Source organism: Carassius carassius, chromosome 46 (assembly GCF_963082965.1).
Source record: "Carassius carassius chromosome 46, fCarCar2.1, whole genome shotgun sequence".
In the NCBI taxonomy this organism is placed as follows: Eukaryota; Metazoa; Chordata; class Actinopteri; order Cypriniformes; family Cyprinidae; genus Carassius; species Carassius carassius.
The window spans coordinates 23,290,903-23,303,436 of NC_081800.1; the positions used below are offsets into that span (position 1 = coordinate 23,290,903).

Below are 12,534 nucleotides of genomic sequence, written 5' to 3' on the forward strand. Positions count from 1 at the left end.
ATTACACTTTGATTTAAGCACAAAATGTGTATGTGTGTTGTTGTTGATGATGTTTTTTTAGAAAGACTTAAATAGTATTTTCTTGTCAAACATAGTAATCTTTATTATGTGAAAGGATTTTTATACAGAAAAAAAATTGAAATAATTATTACTCAGAAATTGCTTGCAAATTTGACTAACAATTACAAAGAAACGTGTGGTACAAACTGAATTAAATGTGGGAAATTCTGAAGTAGAAAAGCTGAAACTGTATTTTCTTATACTTTTTTATTTACAACTTTGAAAAATCTCAAGCTTTTTTTGGGCCATCACAGCCCATCACAGGGAATGTCTAATGCTGTTTCGTGCATTCTGATGTATTTACACTGTTAAAGAGTTGGATTCTGAGGCCATGGATTATTAAATCTTTCTCTTTTTTTTCTTTCCTGTTTTGTGGTGCAGCTGTTTGTGCTCAGTGGATACTCTCCAAAATGGTGAGAAATATATATATGTGTGTGTGTGTGTGTGTGTGTGTGTGTGTGTGTGTGTGTGTGTGTGTGTGTGTGTGTGTTTTTATATATATATTTATTTTGGTGAACTGTATCCCTTTAATTTTCTCGTGATCCTGGACATAACAAAAGCTGTTCTGTACATTACATAACTGTGCCAACAGGTGGCAATACAGAATTGAATACAACTGATGGGGTGTTGCAGTATAGGTTATCCACTTTACTGTAGGCTACTACGTGTTTGGGACAGAATCAGGGGCGTAGTTTAAGGGGGGGATGGGGGGGAGGTAACCCCCTCAATATTCAAATCCATCAGTTACAACCCCCCCAATATTTCAATATGAAAATCACAGTAGATCAAATGAAAAATATAATACGAAAAAATAGAATTCATTTATTTTGTAAAAATTATTTTGTTCCTAATCAAATATGAGTATGTCATAATAAATCAGACAAAAAATACTCCCCCTCCATTGAACCGATTGGTAACGCCCAACCAATGAGTCGCACTTTCACCAAAACAAGCGAGTGGTGTTTGAATGGGAGAGCACACGGTTAATGTTAACGCCAAAAATGAAGAGAAGCGCTGCACAGCGGACTATATTTAACTGCTGGTCAGAGAGGGATGCAAAAAAAAATAAAGCATGTACTGAGAATGAGGTATGAGAATATTGTGTAATAGTAAGTACACACCATATATATTTTAGCTAAATCCATTGCAATGTATTTAGCTATAACTATCAGTATAACAAGTTACCAAAGCAGCTGTCTGTTTTGCTAGTATATATTTTAAATAGTGTCTGTAGTTATCAACGACAAAAGTATTCATATCGGTGTTTGTTTTCTTACTAAATTAATCTGACTTTTGAACGAATTGGATGAATTAACGATTTAAGTGGCTAACTCATTAAAACAGTGAGACACTGCCGCCTACTGGCGGTTTCAATACTTAATTTCTTTCTTTTGATAATCTCTTCTACTATGTTAGAATTTTATGAATGATGATTATACAAAAATTTCATAACGTTATGAGGTGTATAATCTCTCAACATGTTTTTATAACAGATTCGAGGTAAATATAGCTGCAGGGTAGAAAAGTCAGCAGAGGGAGAGGAGGAGCAGGTGATCAGGTAAAGAAGATGCCATTCAATCAATAAAATAAAATAGGAAACAGTATAGAAAAACAGCAGCTTTGTAAAGTTAGGCTATACATTAATGCCTTTAATGTTTTAAAGATGTGTTTCCCTTTAAAAAAAATTAAAATGCATTAAGGTGGAATGTAAAAATCTTAAAATAAATGTCTAAATGTTGTCTCTTTCATATTTGTATATGTTGTAATCAGTTAAAGCATGTTGCCAGATAGATAGATAGATAGATAGATAGGAAGAAATAGATTATCCAATAACAATACTTTTGAATCCAAAAACAATTATTTTGAAAAAAATAACGGGCAGCATACAACGTTCAACCCCCCCAATGTTCTAACCAAATCTACGCCCTTGGACAGAATAACGACCTTCTTCATGTTGTGCAGTATTGTTCATTATTAATGTTTGGTGTAAACTTGCCTTAACCAAATGAATATATACATGAATTCTTGATGATACTGACCTTGTAGAGCACAGTGATGATTAGAAAAGCACATAAACTGACCAATGCAGACGACCAAATTAACTGCAGTTTCATGAACTATGTTAATAGATCAACCAACTACAATAACTGTAAGTTATACGAACGTGTCAAGTCAATGTATTAAAAAAGCATAGTGAGTGCTGTGAATAAGCAAATCATCCCTCAGACTCTTTTCACAGAGGAAGCTGAAGTGGCTTTGTGGTCTTTACACTTGACATAACTGCTCTACTTTAACTATGTTGTAATGACAGTCCAGGCACCTGTTTTCTCATGAGCAAAAATCCCAAATAACATAAATTGTGTCTGCTCTTCTCTGATTGAATTCTTCTCTGACAACACATTTGTAGGTGGGGTTCTTTCATTACGTACTTTAAGTTATTTTTTTATATGCAAAAATTAAAACTTCAGCAAACACAAAAGGAAGAAGAACACTGGTTATAATTTAGAACATGATTTTCAACTGAATGCTTTTGCTTTTAAATGTTAGTATTCTCTTCTTAGCTTCATAAGAGAGTCACTTGTGCTCACATTTTCCAGTAGGCTAAACAGCAACGAATTTTACTATCAAAATCATTGTCACTTGGTTTGTAACTTAATTAAAGTTACAAACCAAGTCAAGTTGAAGTCGACTAGTCGCTGTTGTCATCATTAATGAACAAATACGTCTGGAGCTGTGAAAAACACCAGATTGCGTGTGTGAATTATTTCTACATGGCCTAGTGTCTCTCTAGTAGAAGTGACGCTGTGGGATTTAGTTATTAACAAACATATGCTTGAACTTTTTAGTTTCTAGGCTATTTTATTGAGAAATCACAAAACAGCGTTGACAGTACATTTCCGCGCTGAATGATTCTGTGAGCGAGTGATCTGCACATGACATACGAGTTATACTGTCTGTACTCTTTGTGTGTGCGTTACAGTGCAGCACCGCATTAGATTAGAACTGCATTTAACTTACCTGTACAATAAGCTGTTTAGAATGTGTGTTCTCCCGTTCAATTTAGAGCATCCAGTAATATAACCACACGTCTTGTGGACCTTTCAGAGTATACATTTATGTGTCATTTTAACTGTTTGGAAACGGTGCGTAAATGTGGAAGTCCTTCAAACATTTATTATCCTGTTGCGCCCTCTATAAGATTTTGGAGCAAGAGCAAATGCCATTGAAGAGCGAACAAGAATTTTTTCCAAGTTTGAAGAATATTTCAATAAACTTTTTTCACTATAAAATACCTTTTATGCAATGGAAAGGTTAAAGGTTCTTCATGGAACCATAGATGCCAAAAATAACCTTTGTTTTTAAGAGGGTGTAGCTGCATAAACTGGAGTTATAACTCAGTTATATTTTTAATTACAAAATAATGAGAACTTCAACCACAAAGAGTAAGAACACTGGTTATAATTTAGAACAAAATTTTCTCACAACTGAATGTTTTTGCTGCTTGATAGAGAGAGGAATTATCCTGTAAAGTGGCACTTTATTTATTTACATTTTAATCATGCAGCTCTAACAGTTGTATATATTGGCAGAAGCTTTGCAATGGCGCAAAAAAAGTTATAACAAATAATCAGCTTCATCATATGAATAATAATTATAATAAAATAGCAGCAGCAGCATCTCTATATGATACACACTGTATTTTAAAATTAGTTCATTGCAGTTCATTGCAATCAGTAAAAGTACTTGAGTTTTCTGTTAATACATTGAACCCTGCGATTGATTTTTTGCCAATCTGGTTTGACTGGAATTGAGTTTTTTTTTTTTACATATCTTCTCCAGAATCATTTTTAGATGATTCCTGAACTTTACTCCAACAAAAACGTAAAACACAGGGTTCAAGCAACAGTGTGTAAAAGCTAACATTCGGGAACCATAATATGCATAATCTAGTCTAGTGCTCACGTCACAGTCTGTGAATGGATGGACATTCAAAGATTTTAGGAACATGACAATGTTATATGGAGCCCAACCAATAAAAAACACTAGTGCAATGCAGAATATTAGTCTAACAGTCTTGTGTCTCTTATTAGTCCGTGATTTTGTGATTGTCTGAAGCATTCTGCCATAGCAATAACCCATGATTACAAATGCAAAGAGGAAAAAAGCATTTTGAAAATAAACAATGCCATATTTCCACTTATCACTGCCATATTCACAGTACATGTTGTCAGAGTCTATCAAGACTTCGCTTTGAAGTGAACTAAGCAGTGCAACAATTCCACTCAGGATCCAAACAATAAAAGGAGAGACTGAAAGGACTCTGCATCTCTCCCAGTCAGACAGAGGATGAACCACTGCCATGTAACGCTGAACGGTCATTAGAGTCAAGAACAACACGCTGCTGTAAAAGCCGAGGTAGAACAGAAACTTCACAGCTTTACAGCCAACGTCTCCAAATGTCCAACCCCAGATGTAGTACGAGGCCCAAAATGGAAGTCCAAAAGTGAACAGAAGATCTGACAGAGCTACATTAAGGATGAAGACGTTGGTCAGGGATCTGAGGCTCTCGTACAGTGCAAGGATGACCAGAACGAGAATGTTACCGATGCAGCTCAACACAACCACTGCTGTGAAAAAGATTGGAATAACAAAGGATCCGACTTTCACCACGTCCTCTTTGTGACACATCTCATTTTCATAGACTTGGCTATATTCATATGGTGCAGTCTCATTAGTCATGTTGTTCCGCAACAGCAAACTATTTCAGTCAGAGCAGATCTGGTTTGTTTCTGTATTGCCTACTGACGTTTAATGTGGAGAATCAACTCAAACATCAATAAAATGTGCCTTTTCAGTAAGACAAAACAAGAGAGAGAGAAAAAAAAGTTAAATTAATTTATCTACATTTATTCCAGTGTAAATACACCAAATTAGTTCACTAAACATTTAGTTCTTACCTGTTGCTCTTTCCTCTGTCAGTTTGCAAGACAATAAACTCTCTTCAGAATCAAACTAGTCTGATATGAAATATATAAAGCTTTTTGAGCTGACCTTCTTGTTGAACAGACAGCTGATCCGAGATGTGGTAGAGGTGTGTGTTTTCACTATTTATATACTTGAAGAGGAGATTGTTCTTCCTCTTTTTTTTCAACACACCTACGTACATGTACACATGATGATTAACATTTGTGTTTTGTAAATCTTTTTTTGATTGATCTTTGAGAAAGTATTCAACATTTTGAGATAATGTAAATTAAAAACAAAAAAAGCACCTGTATGTATCTACTGTTTATATCAATGGTGTGTGGTGGACCAATCTGAGAGCAACTGTGAGCAAAGAAAATACCTTAACTTTTATCTTCGTTTTTTATGCTTGATTAATTCGATGTCATTGACTTTTATCTTAGTGAGGAGGCGGGGCTGACCCCGTTGCTAGCTATATAGTTTTTTGAAGATTGTGATTGGATGGTTGTCCAAGAAGGAAATAAAATAGCGCTTTAAAGAGTAGGATCTATTATAAGCCTTCACTTTGAAATTAGAGGCGTAATTTTCCTGTTTTAGTAGCTGCCATACTGAACACATTTTATAGGAAATAAACAGCGACAAAATACTACTACTACTACTACTAATAATAATTTGTTTCATTTATATAGCAGCTTTTCTGGGTACTCAGAGCTCTTTACATGAAAGGGGGGAATCTCCTGGGGAATCCCCAGCTAGTTTGTGTAGTTGCAGCAATGGCAGAGTTGCTAGGGACTATTTCCAGGGGCTGCGTAATATAACTGAGCCTGCTGCACCCATGGTACAGAAGCAAAGTTCCTTGATTATTAAGCTGGAATGAGTTCCTAGCCATATCGGCCTAAATCTTAATTTTCCATTTTCCATTAGTCTTAGTACATGATGTAGAATTGCCCTAAAGTGGGACACTGCATTATAATGTGGGACACTTAAGGTTTTGTGTTTGTAACTCTGGGTTACCAAAGCTGGGGACACATCCTGGGGTTTTTAAAATGGTATTAGTTGTGGTTTTAATGTTTTGGTTACACATCGCAATAGGTCACATGCTAATGCTAAAAATGTCCCACATTAGGGCAATACCATAACTACAGTAGAGTCAAGTTTTAAATAGGAAAAATATTGAAACCCTACGATCATTTTTGAGCAAGATGCTAACGGTCTAATCAGATTCGATGATCTTTGCTAAGCTAAACTAAGCCAAAGGTGCTATACCGCCAGACCCGGAGATCGCCTGAATGGATTCGAAAATGGTAAAGGGGGAGTTGTAAAATGAGGCTATTTCCAAAAAATAAAAAATAAAAAATGGAGTGTTCCTTTAACAAATCAATAGGGTAATGTGATTTGTCCACTGATCTATAATATAGAACTGGATTGCTCATGACGTCATTAAAGTGAAGCCGCCGCACCGCCATATTGGTAATCCCTAGTGTGCGTAAATGTTCCATTGAATTAATAGGAAATTGTATGATTTAAATGAGAAAACATCACCTAACAAGTCAGCGTTTATAAATATGAAGTATCTCTGTACATTATTACAATGCAAACACCCTAGGCATGTAAATGGTTATTTTTTTAAAGGTCGCGAATTTCCCCTACTTATTAAAAAGCTACGTTCATTACAGTAGTGAGCATCATGAACATGATAAACATCAGACAGACATGACCTCAACATAACAAACTACAAACTGCTCATTCTGAAATCTGAATTTATTCAGAGAAATAACTGACCATATACAGCACGGATTTAAAGACATAAAGCTTTATTTCCAGGATAGTACGTTAAGCTTTTCATTTATAGACCAATATTAACAACATTATTATATTATCCATTGTAATACAGGTCCTTCTCAAAAAATTAGGATATTGTGATAAAGTTCATTATTTTCCATATTGTAATGATAAAAATTAAACTTTCATATATTTTAGATTCATTGCACACCAACTGAAATATTTCAGGTCTTTTATTGTTTTAATACTGATGATTTTGGCATACAGCTCATGAAAACCCAAAATTCCTATCTCAAAAAATTAGCATATCATGAAAAGGTTCTCTAAACAAGCTATTAACCTAATCATCTGAATCAACTAATTAACTCTAAACACCTGCAAAAGATTCCTGAGGCTTTTAAAAACTCCCAGCCTGGTTCATTACTCAAAACCGCAATCATGGGTAAGACTGCTGACCAGAAGGCCATCATTGACACCCTCAAGCGAGCAACCTGTCCTCCAACCAATACGCTCGTATAGGTCGTTTGTCCAAATCCCTGAAATACGACCCATCAGAGCGTATACTACAATTGCGGCAAAAGGTCGTTTTCATATTAATGTTTTGTACTCTTTTATTTGCCCTCTGGTTTGTGTTTCGTGTAGCTCAGTTGGTAGATTATTGCGTTATACCTTAATATGTAATCATGCTATCATGGGTTTGATCCCAGGGAACGGACATGCACGAAAATGCATAATTTAATATGAAAATAAATCATAATTTAGCATGATTTCTGTGAGGGTTAGGTTTAGGGGTGGGGTTAGGTGTGGTCATTCGAACGAATAAGCCACCTAGTAAAATATGTAGGAAATACTGTGAGATCGGTGTAAAAAGCCCATGCATTTCATTTAAATAAACGTGCATTTTGATTGGTAATGACGCGATACGTCATTTCATGACGACAGACGCAACGCGATACTGTAATTATTTTTACGCCCGCTAGAGGGTGCTTAACTTTAAAACGTAAATATAGGTCGTAATAAGGTGCTTGCACAAACGACCTATATGGTCGTTTTTTGTTGGAGGACAGGCTCCAAGCGAGATGGAAAGACACAGAAAGAAATTTCTGAACGAGCAGGCTGTTCCCAGAGTGCTGTATCAAGGCACCTCAGTGGGAAGTCTGTGGGAAGGAAAAAGTGTGGCAAAAAACGCTGCACAACGAGAAGAGGTGACCGGACCCTAAGGAAGATTGTGGAGAAGGACCGATTCCAGACCTTGGGGGACCTGCGGAAGCAGTGGACTGAGTCTGGAGTAGAAACATCCAGAGCCACCATGCACAGGCGTGTGCAGGAAACGGGCTACAGGTGCCGCATTCCCCAGGTCAAGCCACTTTTGAACCAGAAACAGCGGCAGAAGCGCCTGACCTGGGCTACAGAGAAGCAGCACTGGACTTTTGGACAAATTTTGCATGTCATTCGGAAATCAAGGTGCCAGAGTCTGGAGGAAGACTGGGGAGAAGGAAATGCCAAAATACCTGAAGTCCAGTGTCAAGTACCCACAGTCAGTGATGGTCTGGGGTGCCATGTCAGCTGCTGGTGTTGGTCCACTGTGTTTTATCAAGGGCAGGGTCAATGCAGCTATCTATCAGGAGATTTTGGAGCACTTCATGCTTCCATCTGCTGAAAAGCTTTATGGAGATGAAGATTTCGTTTTTCAGCACGACCTGGCACCTGCTCACAGTGCCAAAACCACTGGTAAATGGTAAACTGACCATGGTATTACTGTGCTCAATTGGCCTGCCAACTCTCCTGACCTGAACCCCATAGAGAATCTGTGGGATATTGTGAAGAGAAAGTTGAGAGACGCAAGACCCAACACTCTGGATGAGCTTAAGGCCGCTATCGAAGCATCCTGGGCCTTCATAACACCTCAGCAGTGCCACAGGCTGATTGCCTCCATGCCACGCCGCATTGAAGCAGTCATTTCTGCAAAAGGATTCCCGACCAAGTATTGAGTGCATAACTGAACATAATTATTTGAAGGTTGACTTTTTTGTATTAAAAACACTTTTCTTTTATTGGTCGGATGAAATATGCTAATTTTTTGAGACAGGCATTTTGGGTTTTCATGAGCTGTATGCCAAAATCATCAGTATTAAAACAATAAAAGACCTGAAATATTTCAGTTGGTGTGCAATGAATCTAAAATATATGAAAGTTTAATTTTTATCATTACATTATGGAAAATAATGAACTTTATCACAATATGCTAATTTTTTGAGAAGGACCTGTATATTCAAATCCATTTCTGATACTAATAATCATGTTTAAAAATTCCTGAAAAATTATGTTCATAAAGAAATAGGCTATATTTTGTGTTGGATCAGTTACCTGTGTCGTCAGTGCGCAGCAAACATACCCACCTAAATGATTTGAATATATCGCTTATACTGCCCCAAAAGGTTAAAACCCTTTCATGTGGGCGCAGCATGTGGTAAACCTGCGCGTTTTTAAAATAGGGTGACCATATTTTAGTTTTCCAAAAAGAGGACAGAGGTGAGGAGAGGGGGTCTATAGTGTGGTTGATTTGTGGTTAAAGTAGTGCCCAAAGTAGCGCACTGGCAATATCCCAAATTTTACAACTCAAAATATGTAATTTCCATTGGCCTAACTAAGATAAATATTTTACAGTAACTGCATATTGATCATAAACGCAGCTAAAAAGCTTCCTGCCACTGGCCCTCGTTCACAAAACTTAACAGCACACTTTTGTCATAAATAATGCAAAATTAATTTATGCAACATTTCAAACCTTTAACCCACGGGGGGAAATCAACCAATGTCAACAGTTTAAGAGTCCGGTTTAATTAGATTTGATGTAGTCCTAATTTAAGCAAATGAATAAAAACATTATTTAAAAATGATTCTCATCCAGGTAACAGCTGCTGAACCGTCGTGAATGGGTGTTCCTTATTTTAGCTCACTGAAGGTGGCAACCCTATGCATTGCGCAACACATGTATTCTCCCTCTTCAAGTTTTGTCCATTTTCTCCACTGCTAAAGAGACTCATAAACGTCTTAAATGTCCTCGTCAGTACTCTTAACAATTCTGGACTTTAAAACCTCTTTTAAGGGTTAAGATGCTTTCTGAATTAGTTTTTTCTACACTAGGATATTTTCTTTAATTTTAAGAGGAAACACCCACATGTCTCAGACTTTCCTTAGAATTTTGTTAATAGGAGCAACTCGTAGCACTAAGATTTTTCATGAATACGGGCCCATAATGAGTTTCGAAGAATCAAATAATCCAAGATCATGCAAAATCGTCATCAAATCCATCTCACTGAGAACGGGCTCTTTTGTTTTCTCAGGGGCGCGGTCAAGATGACGGCGAGGTAGGAGGTGTTTCCGAAGTGTCGTCAGGAAAGTTTAAGGTTGGATGATATTACAACCAAAATAGTGTACATATTGTATATGAATGAACAAATATAAGAGATCTCTCACTTTGAGGCAAATTTATGGGCAGAAGAAAACATAAACAAGCTCCAGTTGCTACCATGTTAGTGCCTGCGCATGAGTCAAGGATGGATGTCCAAAATACATGTGAAGTTACCCTGGATGCTAACCTTACCTTTTCATCAGAGAACAAAAACGATTCGAAGATGGAAGAGACACCGAACAAATGGTTTGACTCTCAACCCAAACTTTGTGATATCCTTGCTGCTCTTCTTCTTGACACCCCCATTAAGCCAAGTTTGAAAAAGTCTAAGCGTGAGCACAATGAACGTTATGACACGTCCGCTGAAATTTTGGCGGCTATTCGCGAGTTTTGCGATGAGATGTCCCAAAAAATTTCAACATTTGACAAGACAACCACCGTTACTGCAATGCAGACTAAAAGTTTGTCTTCGACCGTACATCAGCTTGTTACTGAGGTGACTACTCACAAGGAGACGCTGAAAGTCGTGTCTGCCGAGATCCAGGATCTTAAAAAGGTGAGCACAACTTTGAAAGAAGAGGTTGGAGATTGCAAACGGTACAGTTGGAGGTGGATGCTGAAGTTGCATGGGACGCAGGAGAAAGATGGAGAGGAGACCCGACGTGTTGCACTCAATATCCTTGGCAAGGTGGTACATGGCATCAGTGAGAGGGTGGAGGGTGCTGTAGATATCGCCCATCGTCTCGGCCCGCGAAGAAATGATGGTACACACAGATCCATTATTATACTATTTGCTCTTCGTCGTTACCGGGATGCTGTCTGGCAAGCTGCCAGAGATTGTAAATTCCTCCGCGACAACAAGCTGCGTCTCACTGAGGCTTTATCCCCAGAGGACAGGATGGCAAGAGAAAAATCCTGGGATCGTTTGCTCTGATTGACGGGAAGAGATTTGACTTCGCCAATGTGAAGTAGTAGCATTGCATTCTCCCATTTTTCCGGTTTGATGTGAAATTCAGCTATTGTATTTTAGCTGGTCACGCTGGTAAATTAATGCCTCATATTCAGTCAAACTGAATTATTAATGTTTCAATATTCATTTCTAAATGTGACTTGTTAAGTCTTGTTTTGATTTTCGGTTGCACTGATTAATATTTTTGCCCAATTTGCCAGTTCATTTGGCATGAGAAGTGATTATCTAGGTTCAAGATGAGTCATTCTGTTTGTTCTATGACCTCAGTGGGTTGTTTATCATTCCTTCCTTTAAAGTAAAGTTTCCGTACAGTTTCTTCAGTCGTTGGTACATATTTTTTTTTTTTTTTTTTTTTTTTTTTTTTTTTTTTTTCTACTTGCCATGGATTTCAAGTTTAGTTCATTCTCTGTTATGTCCTTAAATGTTAGAGGTATGCGGGATGTGGTAAAGAGGAAAGCAATTTTTTTATTTAGTAAAAGCTGCGAAACTGATTTAATTTTTCTTCAGGAAACACACTTGTGTGAATCAGATGTTAAATTCTGGAAGAATCAATGGGGAAATGTTATCTTTTGTAGCCATGGTACTAATCACTCAGCTGGGGTTTCAATTCTTTTGCACAAATTTAAGGGGCAAATTCTGGAGGTATTAAATTCAAATGAAGGTAGATGGATTATTATTACGTTAAAACAAGATAATTCAACTTTTATTATTTGCTATTTATATGGCTGTAACTCCCTCTCTGCTAACAAAATTTTATTTTCTCAAATTACTTGTAAATTGACTGATTTGCTGAGTAAATACCCGGGCTCCTTTCTAATTTTAGGCGGTGACTTTAATGAATGTTTAGATAACACACTGGACAGATTTCCTCCTAGAAGCAATGAAGGTCTCAATATTAATAATAATTCTAATAATATTTTATCAATATGTTCCTCTCTCTCCCTCACAGATCCTTGGCGTTTTTTTTCATCCTGACATAAAGGACTTTACTTGTTCAAATGGTAAAATGTTTATAAAATCTAGAATTGATTTCTTTTTAGTTTCATCATCAGCCCTGCAATTTGTTAAAAGTGTATCTCATTCCTTCGCTCCCCTTTCTGATCACAAGCAAATCATTTTAAAATTAGGTTGTAATGATGAAAGTCAGAAGTTACGTGGTTACTGGAAATTTAATAACTGTCTTTTAAATGATAATATCTTCAATGACAATATAAAAAAATTAATTAACTCTATGTTCTCTGATAAAATTAATGAATCCAGAGCCAATTGGGAATTTTTTAAATGCAGAGCTAGACAAATAGCTATAAAAAGAAGTAAAGATTTAAAAACATCAAAAAATAAA

At 36.8% G+C, this 12,534-nt stretch overlaps 1 protein-coding gene and 1 long non-coding RNA gene across 2 annotated transcripts in view; both read right to left on the reverse strand.

The window, feature by feature from the left end:
* Positions 1-12,534, reverse strand: part of LOC132129665 (uncharacterized) — a 128,113-nt gene that overhangs the window by 8,852 nt on the left and 106,727 nt on the right. The window lies entirely within an intron of this gene.
* LOC132129271 (chemokine XC receptor 1-like) lies at positions 3,462-4,909 on the reverse strand. Its single transcript, XM_059540799.1, has one exon. The coding sequence runs from the start codon at positions 4,798-4,800 to the stop codon at positions 3,817-3,819; it is 984 nt and encodes a 327-aa protein (XP_059396782.1). The 5' UTR covers positions 4,801-4,909; the 3' UTR covers positions 3,462-3,816.

Bases quoted from the DNA above. Each gene is read 5' to 3' on its own strand.
- LOC132129271 (XM_059540799.1), bottom strand. From the start codon at position 4,800: ATGACTAATGAGACTGCACCATATGAATATAGCCAAGTCTATGAAAAT.